The sequence below is a fragment of the Hippopotamus amphibius genome, chromosome 9, assembly GCF_030028045.1.
Source record: "Hippopotamus amphibius kiboko isolate mHipAmp2 chromosome 9, mHipAmp2.hap2, whole genome shotgun sequence".
NCBI lineage: Eukaryota > Metazoa > Chordata > Mammalia > Artiodactyla > Hippopotamidae > Hippopotamus > Hippopotamus amphibius.
This window is the reverse complement of record NC_080194.1, coordinates 17,667,830-17,687,443: the sequence shown is the minus strand read 5'-3', so window position 1 is coordinate 17,687,443 and position 19,614 is coordinate 17,667,830. Positions and strand designations below refer to the sequence as shown.

General features: G+C 37.4%; 2 protein-coding genes across 8 annotated transcripts in view; one reads left to right on the top strand and one right to left on the bottom strand.

Annotated features, from left to right (window-relative positions):
• KIF18A (kinesin family member 18A) overlaps nucleotides 1–7,244 on the bottom strand; it is a 77,008-nt gene extending 69,764 nt beyond the window's left edge. The window contains exon 1 of one of the 2 annotated variants that reach the window (XM_057749619.1): nucleotides 7,133–7,244. The gene's annotated coding sequence lies outside the window, so the exon portion shown is untranslated. Of the gene's footprint in view, nucleotides 1–7,025 lie in introns of both variants that reach the window. The other variant, XM_057749618.1, reaches the window with a different exon arrangement.
• An 84-nt stretch (nucleotides 7,245–7,328) lies between these two features.
• METTL15 (methyltransferase 15, mitochondrial 12S rRNA N4-cytidine) overlaps nucleotides 7,329–19,614 on the top strand; it is a 203,272-nt gene continuing 190,986 nt past the window's right edge. For 3 of the 6 annotated variants that reach the window (XM_057695088.1, XM_057695084.1, XM_057695089.1), the window contains exons 1-2: nucleotides 9,128–9,342; nucleotides 12,718–12,995. In XM_057695088.1, the coding sequence (XP_057551071.1) occupies nucleotides 12,735–12,995 (261 nt within the window). In that variant the 5' untranslated portion in view covers nucleotides 9,128–9,342; nucleotides 12,718–12,734. Of the gene's footprint in view, nucleotides 7,399–7,439; nucleotides 7,499–9,127; nucleotides 9,343–11,371; nucleotides 11,421–12,717; nucleotides 12,996–19,614 lie in introns of those variants that run through there. The other 3 variants (XM_057695085.1, XM_057695087.1, XM_057695086.1) reach the window with 3 other exon arrangements.

The following is a 19,614-nucleotide window of genomic DNA, read 5'->3' as shown; positions in this document are numbered from 1 at the left end:
AAAAATAGTATCAGAGCCCTTGTGAAAAATCAAAGCTAGGTTTTTGGGTAGCCTACCTGTGATTATATACAGCTTAGCTATTAAGTTTGAGATGAAGTGGAAGCCCAGGGTCTGACTAATACTTCAGAGATTTATCAAGTTTTTGTATGCACATGTCATTTAATTTTTTGTATTGTGACATAATCTGATCACTTACACTGCTGACATACTTTAGGAAATAGAAACTAGTGAGGCCATTGAAGTAATGTAGACAAGAGATGATGCTGTCAACTCAGAACAGGGTGGTGGTCAGATTCTAGATGTATTCTGAAGGTAAAGACAAAAGAATTTCCTGATAGACAGATACATGTGGGAAATGAGAGAATGATAGGATTCAAGAATAACTCCAAAGTTCTTGGCCTTAGTGTTGGAAGAAGAGAGTAGCCATCAACTGAGACGGAAATCAACTGAGACGGAAATAACTGAAGGCAGAGCAGGATTTGGGGGGAAGATCAGCAGTTAATTCTGGATATCTTAAATTTGAGACTTTTAATTGACATCTGGGTTGAAATGTCAAGGCAGCTGAAAGCTAAGTTAAGAAAGTAAAGGCTGTCCTCAGAGTTTTAATGCCATTTGAAGCTTTTCAAAGTTTTTAAGGCTTAACATGGCATTACAATTTAGGGAGAACTTTTAAGTCAAGAACAGAATGATGAATTGTGCTAAATACTGCTAATAGGTTAAGTACTTACTAAGAAGTAATCACGGGATATAGCAACATAGCGGCAAATAAGAGCAATTTGGGGGGAATGGTAGGACAAAGACCTGAGTAGGAGAAGACTCAGACAGCAAATATAGGAAGTACTACTGCAAAAGTAAGCAAAGAATGGTGTGGGCAGAGGGGGAAAGGGTTAAAAGAAGATATTTTGTTTGATTCCTAAAGTGGAAGAAATAGCAACAATGATAAAGCTAAAATATGTTGTAAAACCATATACTTTTGGAAAGAATTCAAATAAAGCCAAAGCAATCTAAAAGCAGAAGACACTGGACATAGCACTCCCTTTTTGGGGCTCTGTCCTTCCCCCAAAACAGAACACTGAAGAGGAGAGGATGGTCATTTGGATTCTAACAGTCAGGTCCCAGGTGAATTACTACTCTGCTCTTTCTTCACCCTTGAACATCTGTCTAGTCAACCCCCACAAAGTACCTATACCCCACTTCTATGACATTGGACAAGTTATTTAGCCTGAGTTCAGGCTTTATTCATTTGTATAAAAGAAATAATACCTAATAGCTGTTGTGAAGGCTAAAAGTATTAAGTGTATGAAGGCATTCAATAAATGCCAGTTCTCTTCCCTATCTGCCCTGACTCCCGCCTCTTCTTCCCAAACATACTGGTCCATCTTTTTAGTGCTTCCCAATGAGCTTATCACTGGCACTTTGGGTAGGACAATTCTTCGTTATTCGGAACTGTCCCAAGTAACAGAGGATGTTTAGCATTTCTGATCCCTATTAAAGGCTAGTAGAGTCTCACATTCCTTGTGATGCCAAAAACTAACCTCTATACACATTTCTAAAAGCTTTTAGAAATGCTCAACAATGCTTTGACTTTAACTGATACACTTTTTTTTTCAGTGATAGATAAAATATACACAAATGATACAGTTAAAAAAACATATATAGACATGTTAACATACTTAACAACTTAATCTTGCTAAGTAATTAACTCATTAATTCAATAAGTTAACTGTTAAAATTCCAGTTCTACTACTTACTGATTGCGACAGTGGGCAACTTACTTAACCTCCTTGCGGCTTAGTTTCCACATCTGCAAAGTGGGACTGATAATAATACCTACCTCATAGAGTTCTTGTGAGGATTAGCACTTAGAACAATGCCAGGCACAGAGTATGCATTACAAGCATTTGCTTTTACTGCTATTATTATCATTATTACATACAGTTTAGTGGGGAAACAGACAGTGAAAAAATAATGACACAAATATGCAAAGGTAACTGTGACAAGTGCTATCAGGTAAAGGTTAACTCTGCTACCTAAGACTACAACAGGAGATTGATATAGTTAGAAAGCTTCCTAGAGGAATGACTGGAACTGAGAGCTGAAGGATAGTCATTAACCAGGTTAAAAAAAAATTTCAGGAAAGAAAACAAGTTATACATTCAGTAAATATTTATTGAGTGCCTTCTACGTGCTAAGCATTTTTCCAAGTCCTGGGATAGACAAGGTCAGACGTATATGTGTGGGCTCCTATTTTAGAGGGGGCAGTTGTTAAAAGCTTGTCTGGTGGGGTAGCTTTTTATAGAGACTGAAGTGAGGGAGTGAGCAAGTTAAGTGGCTCTCTGGGGCAACAGTATTTCAGGCAGCAAGTCCAAAAGCCTGTGGTAGGAAACAGCTTGTGCCAAGGACATAACTGGCTGTATGGTCAATTTGTTTAAATCTCATTTTGTTTAGCTGTTTAGTTTTAGATGATTGTAATTCTATCTACAGCATCTAAAGAGATGCTCAGTTTAGCTTTGCTCAGTTCTGACTGCTGCTGGAGAGAACAAAAGGAAAAGGAGAGGGCTGAATTAAAAAGAGTAAACTGGGTAAAGGTGGGGCCAGATCTAGAAGATTTGAATGCCAGGTTATAGAGCTTAGATTTGGTTTTGAAGTTAATTGGGAATTACTGAATGTAAAAATTATGCTTAATTATGTTCAAATACACTGATATCTTCAGGGATTAACAAGGTTGTTTTTACATTAAAACATGATAACTGGGACTTCCTAGGTGGCATAGTGGTTAAGAATCTGCCTGCCAACGCAGGGGACATGGGTTCGATCCCTCGCCCGGGAAGATCCCACATGCTGCGGAGCAGCTAAGCCCATGTGCCACAACTACTGAGCCTGTGCTCTAGACCCCATCCACCAAACCTACTGAGCCCACGTGCTGCAACTACTGAAGCCCATGCGCCTAGAGCCCATGCTCTGCAACAAGAGAAGCTACCACAATGAGAAGGCCACGTACCACAACAAAGAGTAGCTCTCGCTTGCCACAACTTAGAGAAAGCCTTCGCATAGCAAGGAAGGCCCAACGTAGCCAAAATAAGAAAAATAATAGAATAAAAAAATTTAAAGAAAGGATAAACACTTCCAACACCATTTTCATTATAATAGAAAGGTATTTGTCTAGTCTACAGCAGGTAGAGTATGAAAGAGCGTTATGAAGGGGCTTTAGTAGTAATATATGAAATGAGAGGGTTGGACTACATGATATCTAACGTCCTTTTCTAGCTCTAAATTTTACGATTACTGCATATGATTCGAAAAGTGTACTAGAAAGTGACAAAACATAACAACTAATAGGACTGTATGTTTCTACCTTTACATCCTTCCTAATCTCTTGTAGCGTGCCGGGTATACAGTAAGTTCTCAAACATTGGATTAATGAATAAATTACTCAATAAGTTATAAAAAGTAGACATGGAATTCAAGAAAGCAACATATCCATTTAGAGTAGAGGTAAGCATGTAATATATTTCTCTAAGAGAACCAACATATCACAGTAGAGTACAATGGTTAGCAATAACAAGAAATCACAATGAGGACATCAAAATAGTTAAAAAATGTGCCCAATTTCTTTACAAAATTAGGAAAGCAAGATCATGTTTTATGTTAATCATTGAAGATGGTTAAAACATTATCACTTAACAAGGGTAACATTCAATTTTCTGGGAGACTGACTTACATGCAAAAGCTCATTCTTCTGTTATGTTCAATGAAGAGGTGCTAAAACTAACTCTCTTCAATTGTTGCGAGTTAATATAAACCTGAGTTGAAGAGGCAAATCCTTATCTTATAATATATCTAGCTACTGTTCTCCCTAGATAAAATATAAGCTAATTAAAGCAAGATTATATGAAGGTATAATAATAAACTTTACCTAATTCATTGATTATACGTACTGATACCTTCCTCAAAAGCAATCAGATCATGTTATGCACCTCATCTTGTTCTCCTGCTCCAATGACTTCCCTCCCAGCATAAGAATAAAATGCAAACTCCTTACCATGTCCTGTACATTCTAAATCTGGCTCCTGTCTACCTCTCCAACCCTTTCTCCAAATGTTACCCTCCCTCTTCATTATAGTTTCAGTCACACTGTCTTTCTTAGTGTTCCTTCAACACCTCAGTCTCTCAGTCTCGTTTTTGCCTCATGGCCTCTGGACTTTCTCTTCTCTTTGCCTGGAAGGCTCTACCTTCAGATACTTGCATATCCTAATATCTCAGTTCATCATTCAGGTCTCTGTTTAGGTGTCACTTCACAGAGGCTTTCCCTATTGATTCCATTCAAAACTGCATCACCCTGGCCTTGCCTCTCTAATCCCTTACCTGCTTTATTTTTCCTCCTAGCATCTAGACTACTTCGAAAATATATATTATTTGGTTACATGTTAATTGATTATTTCCCTTCTAAAATGTAAGTACTATGAGAGTATGGACTTCATCTATACTCCAGAACCTAGAAGAGGGCTTGTCATATATTTAGGATTTATTACATAATTGTTGAATAACTGAGTGAACTAATGCAGATTTTCAAGATATGTGTGCAAAAAACACATGCAGAATAGTGGACTTGGCATTCAATCATTTGCATTTTCAAAAGATATAAACATATTGGTACATGCATGAGCTCTCTCAGGAAGAGAACACAAGAAATTGATAACACCAGTTGCTTGATGGTGGGAAAATATGAGGGTCTGGGTGACAGGCAGGCTTACTTTCTACTTTATATCCTTTTGCACTATTTGGATTTTAAATAAGTCTCGGTATCTTTATTTAGAAAACAAAACAAGATTAAAATTTACCTTAAACACAAACTTTCATTTAGTAACAATTGTGGAATATTTTCTCCTGAGCTTTTATTCTACAAATATAAATGTGCTAAGCAATTTACATACTTTTCATTTAATCGCTGTAACAATCTTATGATATAGGTATTATCATCATATCTATTTTATATAGCAAGAAACTGTAGTACAGAGGGATTAACTGACTGAAGTCACACTAGTGGAAGCACAAGACATAGAATTTGAACTCGGACTGACTGAATCTAAAGCTCAAGTATTTAATCGCCACTCTCCATGATGTAAACATATAACCCCCAGAAATTTTCTGATAGAAGAAGTTAAAGCTATTTATTTGCCTACTTTTGACAGAAACCTCAGGGCCTAATACCAGGGCTCCTGAATGAATGTTGAAATAAAACTGAAAGTTCATAATTTCTCTGTGCTTATTAGATAACATACAGTATCTATTCTCAGGAAATATACCATTAATTGAGAACTCTTGGATTAGGTAGACATGGTGATAACTAGTAATAATGAACAACAATTATCATTTGGGCACATTCTATATGCCAGGCATTATAGTAAACATTTGACATTCATCATCTCATTCAATCCTTAAAAATATAAAGTGGACTCTATTATTGTCTCCATTTTACAAAAACAGAGACTTAGCTTTAGGATAAGGGATTTTTCGAAGATGACATAGAAAGCAAGTGAGAAGCCAGAATGTGGATCTAGATCCAAATTCAAAGTCCCTGTTCTTAACAACTAAGCTCTGCTGGAATCAAAACAGAAGGCTTTCAAACAATGGAACAGAAATGTCATATAAATTTTCTTGACTGTGTGAAGTAATACAGTTATAAGTTATTTCTTAAGTACAAATTCAAGTCTGAATTAGATTCAAATTCAATAAACATTTGGCAGGACCAGGAACTATGCCCCACTCTATCACGTATGGTCTCTATGCAACTTAAACCTCTTATTGGAAATAACTTGAGTGTTAGAGCCACTGCTTCTGTTAACTTGTAAGCATCAAGGAAGAACCGCAATTTCAAACGGAGGGAAGGGCTGCACTGACATCTGGGCTATTTTTTTCCTCCTAGTTTTCAGAGTTGACAGCATGAGTCATTTTATTGTGTACCTTAAATGATTCAAGGTATATTTACAGCGGGACAAGATACACTCTTAAAATGAAAATTTTGTGTACTTGTAAATACTTATTTAGTAACTGAAGAGGAGACAATTACCACCCAATTACTACCGTTAAAGGCAGATAATCTTTGTGTACCGAAACATACAATTCTTACAAAACAGTAGAAACTTAATAACAAGCAGTATCTTAACAACAAGTATATTGGATCTTATATTCTCTAGCAACAAAATTCATAAATACCTCTTAAAATCCAAGGTGAGGGCGCTGACCATGGTAGAATAAGACTATCAACTAAAATGCCTAAGACATTCTACCTGATTGTTAATAGTTAGTAACTTAAACTATACAACACAACTGTTCAATTCTGCTCAAATAATCTCACAAACAGCAGTCAGCCTTGACCTCTCCGAAACTGAGTGCCTAATGAGCTCTCCTCAAGACGAATCTCGCAGAAACTATGAACAGACGGCAGAAGAACTGATCCTCAGTGCTTTAAGTCCCTTTCATTTGCAGAACACTTTGTCAACCAGTATCTCTTCCACAGCTCATCTGATCCTCAGCAATCCCGTTAGGCGGTGCTGGCAGATCTTATCTTGATGCTACAAGTGAAAGGTTCTCACTGAACTTTGCCAGGATAACAACAGAACCTCGCGGGACAAAACGTTTATAAGTTGGTGAGCCAAGGCTCCTCATTTGACAGTTAAGCCCAGAGTTACGTGTACATCTGCGTCTGAAACAAAACACTCTGAATTTGGAGTCCGGAAGGAACTTGACAGTGTAAGGTGCTGGACAGTTAAAGTGTTCTGCCAAAGTCTGGGAACGGGGCCAGGATGCCCTTTAAAACTTCCGACTTCCTCAGAATTTCAGGCAGGAGACCCCTGACCTTCCTGCAGAGCAGTCGAAGACTCCCGACCAGGCAGAGCCACATTCTAGTGGGTTCCCGAGTTCCTTCTTCCTTTCACTTTCTCCCCAGGGACCCTAACCAGGCTCACCTTCATCCCTACCCCCACCGCCCCACTTAACGTTTCCGTGTTTGTCAACAAGCCCACCTGGTCCTTTATCCCTGAGGCGGCGGGACCCCTCCGCTTCCAGCGAGACAGGTCATCCAAAACATCGTCCCCGAGACCAGAGTTTTCTCCTCCTGCCTTTCACTCACCTCAGGTCCAGGAAAGGTTACACAGACACTTCACTTTAATGTCCGCCTCCCGGCGATTCAAACTCAGCCACGAGATTCAAACCAAAGCCAGCTTTCTCAGCGCCTCGTTTCATTGGCTGCCGTCTTCGTGACGTCATCACGCAGGACGTGGCCGTGGCGCGCAGCAGTTTGGCGCCAGGCGTTTCAGCGGCGCGGCGAGGTGGAAGCGGCTTTGCTCTGCGTCGCTGTGGCAACTCGCAAGGCAGTTTCCGGAGGCGTCGGCCGAGGTGGGCGGGGCTAGGCCGGAGCTACAGGTGGGAGGCAGCCACCTGGGATCTTCAGGCAGCCTTCAGACCGCGGGCGCGGGGTCCGCTCCGAGGGTTCTGGGTGTGAGTGACAGGGATGCGGGCAGGGGTTGGCAGTGCCCTCTGCTAGGGGGAAAGGCGGAGCCTGTTGGGTGTGGATTAATAGGTGGTGGGTGTTTATTTTCTCCTTTTCTCTATTGAGGCCTGCAAGGCATACGTCCCATGATCTGGAAGGTATAGGTACCTGTTCCTTCCAGCCACTTTCCTTTGGACCGAACTGGGGTCAGCGCGCGTCAGTTAATTGAAAGTCCAAGGGCTTTTGGTTTGAGGCCCCAGGCTTCATTTCTCAGGAACCCGGGGCCTACTCCCTTAGTGCTGACTGTGAATTATTTGTTGTATGGCTGTTTTTTTACATTTCTTTCTAATGATGGCATTACAAAATAAATTTATTTAAATTTATTGGCTTAGTTCGTTATTGGATGCAATGGGCTTTTAAGCCTGGGTTGTAGGTAGTATTTTAGAATGTACACTTTAAAAAGAAAAAAATAGCTGGGAAAAAATGGGAAATGTTTTTGCTAAGAGAATACATCTTTTGTTTTTCAAGATATTTTTAATAGTATGATCTGAATTTTACTGTTATCCTTTATGTTACTACTGTTGTATCCATTCATTCAGCAGTTATTGTTTGCAGATTTTAAGGACAGAATAGCACACAATTGAGTCAAAATCCCTGCCCTCTTGGAGCTTATGTTCTGGTGATTCAACATCGCCGTTATATATAGGATGGCACAACACCAAATGCTGAGTGTTATAAGTGAAACAATGTAGGGGAAACCCTCATATTATAGACATTTATTTACTATTGAAGAAAATCAGAAATGCTATGTATTGTATATGATGTATATTATATGATTGTTTCTGAACACTGGATAGAGCATCAATAAAGCTACTAATTGCTAGCTGTATTACATATATCTTAGTAAATAAGATAATGATCTGTATGGTGCTGGGTTTGGTAATAAAATTTTATTTCAAATATGCACTCTATAGTACTTTACCATTGATGTCCCAGGCATTTTATTAATCTTTTATATGTTATCTAGTCAATTTTCAAAACAGCCCATGAGATGTATGCATTATTCATTTTACTGAAGAGAAAACTGAAGTTCTCAGAAAGTCTCTAAAGGAAAATATTTCTCTTGAAAGGTACAACCCAGCCAATTCAGAATGGAGTCATTTGTTTCTGAAATACTTTCTAGATTAAGTGATATTGAGATGCTATCTTAATCTAGTGAATATAGTGTTCAGATGAAGTCCATATTAAGGAATTGTAGATTTACTGTGCCAGCTGGCTTCTCTTTAGTTTGGCAAGACATTAAAGGAGTATAACAGAAAGGATAAGAAACTGGCGTATTTTGTAATGAAATGAAGGGAAAAGAATCAAAACTTTCCAAACACGTAGTGCTAAGGAGACAGAAATTCCCACCTTTTGTTAGAAATTAAAGTATAACTAACTGCCGTGTTATTTAGAACACAAGCTTAACATAGGTTCAGAGTAAACTGAAAAGAGTGGAGAGAAGGATAAAATGGAAAGTGAGATTTGAAGTTACATCAGACATTAAAAAAAAAGTAAAAGTGAATTTAAACCTGGCAACAGTAGTAAGGACTTATATCCCACACCTCCCCCAGGAACACCATTTGGAACCCTGAGCGCCTGCGGGACCCTTTGGCAGCTGGGGGTTGGAAGCAGCGGAACCAAAGGCAGACGGTCTCGGTTGCTGGGGCGGACGTGGGCCGAATCTGTCCGTCCTTGCAAGTTTCCCCCAGGGCTGAGACCCGGGCCGGCGGCAAATTCAGGTTCTTCAGCACCGTAGTGGTCGTCGCAGGCCCGAGTTAGAGGCCAACTGAGAAATCTTTGTGCCTCAGGTGAGGAGAAGGTGGCCGAGTCCCGGGAGCTCTTTTGAAGCCAGCCCCTCCCCTTTGGGGAAACTTCCAGGGATCGCTGCATTCGCCCAGCACAAAGGAAACTCGCGCCTCTGCTCTCCCGCTTCCTCTCCTCAACACTCATTCACCCTGAGTTCAGAAGTTTCTAAACAGTTTCTCTTGTCAGAGTGTAATCCTTAACGCAAAAGAATGAATTCTTCCTTTTTCTTTGGGACCTCTTTCACTTTCTCTGCGTTCGGGTGCCAGCCTCCAAGTCGAATTTTTGGCCTTAGGAATTAAGTTTCCAAAGGGTTTTCTTTGCAGGGGTAGCTGACTGCAATGATGGTAATTGGTAGGTCCGCTGAGGAAGTAGTTTTCAAAGGTATCGCTCACCTTTGTGTTCTCACATTTAAAAGAGCAACCTGGCTAACTCCGTGGTCTCAGCAGTTTAAACTGCATTTTGCTGGCAGAGAAAAGTTAAATGGCTTGCCTAGGAAACCACAGAGTTGGCTGTAGAGTTTAGGTTTCCCGATACCCTGCTTCTTTACTGGGAACAGAGGGAACTTTATCTTAAATCGTTTAGGGTGGCTGGTTCTTAGCGGACTGCAGGGGTGCTCTGGGTATCTGATAGGAGATTGGGCTGCAGAAGACAGGGAAGGAACTCACTTTAGAGCTTGCCCCCTTCCATTTTTAGGGAGGTATTCAAATATACAACCAAAGAGGAAGATTAATTATTGGGGCTTTTTCTCCATGTTTACCTACATAAGTAGCCAATTAGTGCATACTAAAATCTACAGGCTTTGTACCTTGAATATATGTGAATAAATACAAAGAAATTGAATGCAGAAGAAAATTAAATGCTGTTGAAAGAAGCATTTGTCTATCGTACTTGCTTTTTCCTCTGTGGTTCTGATTCTGTTATTGGAATTGATGGGCTTTTTGTTTGTTTGCTTTTTTTTTTTTTTTAAATAAAAATCTGAACATACAGTGTAGATTGTTTACATATATTGGATAGGCAAAAGAATTGACTAAGCTATTGGTTGTATTGTTTAAATACTCCAGATTCCACTATTTAGGGCTGTACATCATTCTTGTGTCCGCTGTTGGGTGCCTCACAGTGTATTGTATTTGCAAGTGAAGTAGGACCAAGCAATAGGATATTGGCTCCTTAAAAAAAAATTAACCTAATTCAAGGAATACTAAAAATACATAGCCAACGTAATCAAAGTGCCATTCAATTACATGACTGTATTAAATAGAGCCAGTGGGCTGTGTTTATAGCATGTAGGTTAAGAGAAAAGGTTCTGGGGATAGAATTCTGGTGTTAACAGTTCTAGCTTTATGGCTCTCCAGCTATGTGACCTTTCGGCAAATTACTTCTCTGTTTTCCTCATTTGTAAAATAGAAACAATAATAGTACCTACCTTTAAGAGTTGGGGTAAGGACTGAATGAGTTAGTACATGTAGTATGCTTAAATAGTAAGTGGTACTTAGCTAAGTGCTGAGTATGTTAGAAATGCTAAGTTAGAGCATAGTTTGGCTTACTTGTGTAAACTTTCTGGAAAACATAAGGCATAATTCATAATTTGGCTAATTTGTTATTGCTGAACATCCAAAATTTTACTTGAAACACTCATTTAAAACTTTTTTTTGCCATATTTTTTGTGTGTCACATTTACAACATAATTCTGTGAATTATGCCTTTGGTAAAGTTGATGTATTATCCTGAAGCTTACATCTTATTGATATTACATTTATATTTTTATATATAAATAAATATATATTTTTTAAAACTTATTTTCCAGTCATTACATGTGATTGACTTTTCAACATTATTCTTCATTTCCTATTGCAAAATGAAGGGAAGGTATGTTTAAGCAAGATTTATGTTTCTTAAATATTTTGAGAATGTGGTTTTTGGTAGGGTCAGTGAGACAGGTAAAATTTTCTAAAGCAAGGTTTGATAAAAATGTTGATTCTGTAGAATTTGGAATTTATCCAGTCATTCTTTTTTATTTTTATTTTTTTCCAGAAAACACATGTTAAGTACCTAGTGTGCATCTGATTTTGTGGGTATAAAGGTGTGGTTCTTACTTTTATTTTATTTTATTTTTTTAAAAAGTTATCTATTTACTTATTTGGCTGCATTTGGTCTTTGTTGCTGCACATGGGCTTTCTCTAGTTGCAGCGAACAGGGCTACTCTTCGTTGTAGTGAGCAGGCTTCTCATTGTGGTGGCTTCTTTTGTTGGGGAGCACAGGGTCTAGGCGGGTGAGCTTCAGTAGTTATAGCGCACAGGCTCAGTAGTTGTGGTGCATGGGCTTAGTTGCTCCATGGCATGTGGGATCTTCCTGGACCAGGGATTGAACCCATATCCCCTGCATTGGCAGGTGAACTCCCAACCACTGCACCACCAAGAATTCCATGGTTCTTTTAAATAACTCATAATCCATGAGGAAGGAAGAGTAGTGTTAAGTTGTTATTTACTGTAATAGTATCAAAAATGTTGCTTGCAACCAAATGGGTAAAGAGCAAAATGTTTTCAAAAGGTATTCTGTTAATATATTTCATAAATTACTTTTTTCCTCTGCATTTTAAAGAGTTACAGATTACAGAATAAAATGGAGCAAGTAAGAGAAAGCAAAGGAAAGTACTTGCTTTGGGGGAGGGGTGTGGCAGGGGGCAGGCAATTAAAACAGTGACGGATATGAAATGCCAAAAAGTGTGTTCAGTGGAGTGTTTATAAAGTTATAGTTTAAAATGATATGTATTTCACTGATGTGAGCCATGGTGAGATGATTTTGTCAGAAAATATCCATGACAAATCTGTAAGATTTTCACAGACTGATAACCTCCTTTTCTTTTTGGTTGTACATGCATAGTCATTTTTCAGGGACAATTTCTCAAAGTTAAATTGAAAATGAAGATTTTATTTTATGAGAAAAACAGAAGGGCTTGAAATAAAAGACCACATGAACCTAAAATAGAATAATATTTATAATCCCTTCAGTCATCTAGATAGCTTTTTCAAATTAACAGTTCTGATGCATTGAACCCATTCTTTAGACTTAATTAAAATTCAAAAAAGCATATATCAGAAAAATGATAACTAATCAATATTCACATCTCTGTTGGTTAAAACATTAATGGTCTCAGAGCTTATCAGGCCACATTAAAAATTATATTTTCAAATAGTTTCTGGGGTTCTCTTGGGTGCCTTGCTTTGCACAGGGAAGGTAGTTACCTTCACTTGTTAGAGATGATGAGTTTTACATATTTTTCCTGTGTTAAATATTGCATACTAATTTGCTTCCCCCAAGTATTATAACATCCTTTTAAAAAAAATCCAACAATCATGATATTTTAAATTTTTTTCTAGATTTGTTGATCTACAGAATGCTTCGATACCCATATTTTTGTAGAATCTATAAAAATTTCCTTTCATCCTGTTTGGAATCTGACATATTTAATTTGCGTGTCTGGCCAAAAAAAATACATGCTACCGCAGAAAGATATAATGAATATGAAGCCCAGGAGCAAACAAATCAAATTGGAACTCAGGAGTTACAAGATAGAGATTCTGAATTGAGGACTAAATTACATATTCCAGTGATGGTGGATGAAGTTGTTCGTTGTTTGGCACCACAAAAAGGGCAGGTAAGTTGATTAGTTTTTTATTTTCTAACATTTTTTGAGCTACAGTTCACTCAATATTCACAATTTTAAGGTGTACAATTCAAGGGTTTTTAGTTTATTCACAAGGTTATGCAATTATCACCACTGTCTAATGCAGGAACGTTTTTATCATCCCAGTAGGAAACCCATACCAATTAGCATTCCCTCCCCATGGATCTCCTTCTCCTTGGCTCTGACAACCACTAATCTATATTTTGTCTATATGGATTTGTCTAATCTAGACTATCGTATCAATAAATTCATGCAATATGTGCTCTTTTCCACCTGCCTTCTTTTACTTAGCCTGTTTTCAAGATTTATCCACATTGTAGCATGTATCAGTACTTCATTTCTTTTTATTCCTGAATCATCCCATTGTATGCATATGACTTTTTTTTAATCCATTCGTCAATTGATGAGATTTATGTTTCCACTTTTGGACTACCCTGAATAATGGTGCTATGAACATTCATGTACAAGTTTTTGTGTGGACATATGTTCAGTTCTCTTGGGCATGTACCTAGGAGTAGAATTGCTGGGTCACATGGTAACTCTATGCCTAACGTTTTGAGAATCTGCCAGACTGTTTTCCAGAGTTGATTAGTTTTGTCAAATAACAGTTTTAAAAGGAAAAGAACATTATTCTGGCTATGTGGTTAGGGTATGAAAACTGAATTCTAGTATAGCTTCTTAAGAATTTTAGTATCTTTTTAGGAATGACTGGAGACGAAGGTAAAAATCTGAATTCCTGCCCCTATTTTCTTAGCCTTAGTTTTTAGCTACCCTTCTGTCTTATTGATAGTTCTCCAGAGAAACAGAACCAACAGTATGTGTGTGTGGGGGGTGTGTGTATAAAGAGAGAGAGAGAGAAAGAGATTGTTTGATTAATGTTAAGGAATTTACTTACATGATTACAGAGGGTTGTTAAATTCAAAATCTGCACAGTAGGCTGGCAGGCCGGAGACCCAGGTAAGACTTCCAGTTTGAGTCCTAAGGCAGTTGGCTGGCAGAATTCCTCCTTCCAGGGAGGTTGGTGTTTGTTCCATTAAGGCTTTCCAGTGATTGGATGAGCCCACCCATTTTTTGGAAGGTAATCTGCTTTACTCAGTCCAGCAATTTATTTATTTATTTATTTTTATTTTTATTTTTTTCCAGTGTTTCACTCCATTCTCCCTCCATCTGGGAGCTTTTATTTATTTATTTATTTATTTATTTATTTATTTATTTATATTATTTTTTTTAAGAACTTTTACTGAGATATAATTGACATACACTAAACTGCATATATTTAAAGTGTACAATTAATATTTTTTTATTAGTAATGTATATATGGCAGTCCCAATCTCCCAATTCATCCCACCCCAACACCCCACCCCACCCCACCCCCGCTTTTCCCTCTTGGTGTTAGTATGTTTGTTCTCTACATCTTGCAAACCAGTTGATCTTTACCATTTTTCTATATTTCACATATATGTGTTAATATACAATCTTTATTTTTCTCTTTCTAACTTCCTTCACTCTGTATGACAGTCTCTAGGTCCATCCATGTCTCTACAAATGACCCAATTTCGTTCCTTCTTATGGCTGAGTAATATTCGATTGTGTATATGTACCACATCTTTTTTATCCATTCATCTGTTGATGGACATTTAGGTTGCTTCCATGACCTGGCTATTGTAAATAGTGCTGCAGTGAACATTGGGGTGCATGTGTCTTTTTGAATTATGGTGTTCTCTGGGTATAGCCCAGTAGTGGGATTGCTGGGTCATATGGTGATTCTGTTTTTAGTTTTTCAAGGAACCTCCATACTGTTTTCCATAGTGGCTGTATCAATTTGCATTCCCACCAACACTGCAGGAGGCTTCCCTTTTCTCCACATCCTCTCCAGCATTTATCGTTTGTAGATTTTCTGATGATGCCCATTCTGACCAGTGCGAGGTGATACCTCATTGTAGTTTTGATTTGCATTTCTCTAATAATTTCACTAATAATCAATAGTGATGTTGAGCAGCTTTTCATGTGCCTCTTGACCATCTGTATGTCTTCTTTGGAAGAATGCCTATTTAGGTCTTCTGCCCATTTTTTGATTGGGTTGTTTGTGTTTTTGATATTGAGCTCCATGAACTGCTTATATATTTTGGAGATTAATCCTTTGTCTGTTGATTCGTTTGCAAATATTTTCTCCCATTCTGAGGGTTGTCCTTTCGTCTTGCTTATAGTTTCCTTTGCTGTGCAGAAGCTTTTAAGTTTCATTAGGTCCCACTAATTTATTTTTGTTTTTATTTCTGTTACTCTAGGAGGTGGGTCAAAAAAGATCTTGCTGTGATTTATGTCAAAGAGTGTTCTTCCTATATTTTCCTCTAGGAATTTTATAGTGTCTGGCCTTACATTTAGGTCTTTAATCCATTTTGAGTTTATTTTTGTGTATGGTGTTAGGGAGTGTTCTAACTTCATTCATTTACATGTAGCTGTTCAGTTTTCCCAGCACCACTTATTGAAGAGGCTGCCTTTTCTCCATTATATATCCTTGCCTCCTTTGTCATAGATGAGTTGACCATAGTTTATCTCTGGAGTTTCTATGCTGTTCCATTGATTTTCCTTTCTATTTTTGTGCCAGTACCATACTGTCTTGATAACTGTAGCTGTGTAGTGTAGTCTGAAGTCAGGGAGTCTGATTCCTCCAGCTCCATTTTTTTCCCTCAAGATTGCTTTGGCTATTTGGGGTCTTTTGTGTCTCCATACAAATTTTAGGATTTTTTGTTCTAGTTCTGTGAAAAATGCCATTGGTAATTTGATAGGGATTGCATTGCATTTGTAGATTGCTTTGGGTAGTATAGTCATTTTCACAGTGTTGATTCTTCCAATCCAAGAACATGGTATATCTCTCCATCCGTTTGTGTCATCTTTGATTTCTTTCATTAGTGTCTTTATAGTTTTCTGAGTACAGATCTTTTACCTCCTTAGTTTGGTTTATTCCTAGGTATTTTATTCTTTTTGTTGCAGTGATGAGTGGGATTGTTTCCTTAATTTCTCTTTCTGATCTTTTGTTGTTAGTGTATAGGAGTGAAAGAGATTTCTGTGTGGTAATTTTCTATCCTGCAACTTTATCAAATTCATTGATTAGCTCTAGTAGTTTTCTGGTGGCATCTTGAGGATTTTCTATGTATAGTATCATGTCATCTGCAAACAGTGACACTTTTATTTCTTTTGCAATTTGGATTCCTTTTATTTCTTTTTCTTCTCTGATTGCTGTGGCAAGGACTTCCAAAACTATTTGAATAGTAGTGGCAGGAGTGGACATCCTTGTCTTGTTCCTGATCTTAGAGGGAATGCTTTCAGCTTTTCACCATTGAGAATGATGTTTGAGTCCAGCAATTTAAATGTTAATCTTATCTAAAAAAAAAACCTTCACAGAACCATCCAGAATAATGTTTGACCAAATATCTGGGCACCATGGCCCAGCGAAGTTGGCATATAAAATTATCCATCATACTTGCCTTATTTAGTGTTGCTAACAGGGTTGTATAAGGTCTCAGATATGAAAATCTTTAAAACCTATCAAGAGATCACAAAAATGTTAGGTGATATAATATCCAAAAAAAAAGCTAGAGTCTTTGTGAAAATTAATCACATTTACAAAAGGAAAAGAAATTATCATAGTAAATTTTCATTAAATGTCTGCTTATAACTTTATGCTGGTAATAATTATCATAGTGACTTCAGAACTATGATCTCTTACCCTAGAAGCTACTATTATTACCTAAATCAGTTATATTCATTTTAAAAGCCATACCTTGTTTATTTTTCCAACACATAATGGCTTAGTAGTTAAGAGCAAAGATTGTATAACAGGACCGTATAGGTTTGACCCCATTGTCTAACACCCATGTGTGTGCGAACACACACACACACACAGCTCTTAAAAAGCCACCAGTGATAGGACTTAGGTTGCTTCACCATAAAAATATTCTGTTTGCCTTATCCACAGGCAGGGTATATATAGTGAAATAAACCCAGTATTCTTTTTTTTTTTAAGTTTAACATCTTTTATTTATTTATTTATTTATTTATGTATTTATTTTATTGGCTATGTTGGGTCTTTTTTGCTGTGTGCGGGCTTTCTTTAGTTGCGGTGAGTGGGGGCTACTCTTCGTTGTGGTGCACGGACTCCTCATTGTCGTGGCTTATCTTGTTGTGGAGCATGGGCTATTAGGTGCATGGGCTTCAGTAGTTGCAGCACATGGGCTCAATAGTTGTGGCTCACAGGCTCTAGAGTGCAGGCTCAATAGTTGTGGCGCATGGACTTAGTTGCTCCGTGGCATGTGGAATCTTCCTGGAGCAGGGCTTGAATCCATGTCCCCTGCATTGGCCACCTAGGAAGCCCAAACCCAGTATTCTTAAATGTGATTATGTGTTTAAAGCATCTGGCCAAATGCTGTCACATAGTTGGGACTCCATAATATACGTGAAAGTTTAAGTTAAAAAATTAAATTGGATAAAATTTCCTGTTAAATATGACTTTATCAAAATGAAATTCCCTTCATTTTCTTTAAAGATTCATAAGGCAGGGATAACAATTAATACTCATATCAAAATGTGATTTTTAAAATGTATGTATAAATGTATATATTTGAGATCTATATGAGAGTGGAGGGGTGTTTAGTAAAAATGTAGAACTGAATTTGATGGCTTGAATTTGATCTTTGGAACCAGAAACCAAACTCCTTGTATAAATTTGCTGAACCCTAGTAGCGAAAACCAAATATTTATTTTCAATAACCCATGAAGTAGAAAAACAACCAAACAAAAACAAACCCTACTAAGTCTCCTCCTAATTCATTATTGGATCTGCTTTTTTTCAAAAACCAAGTGGAATAAAATTAGGCGATTCTACAACTTGATCTACCCTGCTGTTTCCTTCTGTTCAAGTTCCTGACAATTGTAATGCTGGTTTATCTTGACAGTTCCATTGTTCTGATCTGAGTTGGGTTTTCTAGTAACTTTTTATAGAAATTTTAATTTTATGAATATTATTTCTGAGAACTTTACTGTGAGGTACACTTAGAGACAGTGTTATTTCTTACCTTTTCTCTTGTCTGGCAGACAGCTTTATTCACTATTCCCTTAATCTTCAAGTAATAAAGAACCACTGACAGTCCTTGGACAGGAAAGGTCTTCATTTCTTCCGGAGTCCATTATTTGCTGCTTTTCTTCCTGAGCCTTTTCTCCAAAATTATTTTCCTTTGCAAACTATGAGTCATACATTCACCTGTATCAATCACCCACTTAATTACTGTTTTTCACATCACCTTCAATGATAAATTTACAAATGAAACTTTGGTCATAACAGGAACTTTAAAACTAACTGTAGTTTTGAGTGAGGCCTTGGTCATTTAATAATTATTTCCTTTTCTTTAATATTTAAAAGGTGCTTACTTAAAGAAAAATAATTGATTTTGGTAATTTCTTCTCCATCATAGCCAATTCACTACATATTAATTTACTTTGGCAAATACATGCAAAATATTTATGAGTTTGAATTAAAAGAAAAAAAAATTCCTCTTATCTTCCTCTTCCTTGGGGGGTACAGAAGGAATTAAATAAATTATAATTCTTCTCCTTGCCAGTTTTCGTTATTTCATATTCTAGATGAATAATTTTTTGTAAGAAAGTATTACTTGTTCTAAAGACATTTTTCTTGCTCCTGAGGATGTTTTAGTTAGGCTACCTTGGTCAATTTTTTATTCCTAATTTCTGAAAGCTGGAGAAAATAAGCATGATCCTGTCTAGTTGAAAATGATAGCAGTTCAGAGGATATAGGAGACTTGGTATTTTTTGCCCAATAGTATTGCTAATGTAGCTTGGTGTCTTAGGGCTTCTGTAGTTGTGATAAGTTATGAGGGACATGATGGTCATGCAAGGACTAGGACCAGTAGCTGTGTAATTTCATACAAGTAACCTGTCACGGCTCTGCCTCAGATTTCTCATCTGTAAACTGAAGCCATACAACCTATCTCATGTGGTCATTGTGAGGGTTAAATGAGTTCATTTATTTAAATTGCTTAGAATGATATTTTCTGAGTATATGAGCTCAGTAAACATTAGCTGATACTATTATGGGGATTAGGAAGGTCAGCATTGGTGGCTAGATACAATAAAATTCATGAGAAAAATGCCAGGAGGCATCAAAGGTGGAAATAAAAGTTCCAGCAAAGGTGGAACCAACATGTTTGGAACTGAAAAAGTGCTGTTTCTTCTATCTGACGCATTCTTCAGGTCTTGAGTTAAATTTCGCTTTCTCAGGGAAGCTTTTCCAGAGCCTACAGAGGAGGACAGTCTCCTGGTTAATACAATCATGGAGTCGTATACTTTTCTTTCATAGCACTTATAATAATTTATAATTATAATTTTTTAATGAGATTATTTGTTCAGTGGACATTTCAAGCTACTAACCTGGTATCACTGAATGTAGCATTAGGAACAAATATGTACAGTTGGCTCTCTCTAACTGGTGTGAATAACACTGGATATGACACTCATGAATGATGCCATTAGACATCTGTAGATTATATAATGGCAAAAAATTCTGCCTGACAATTCT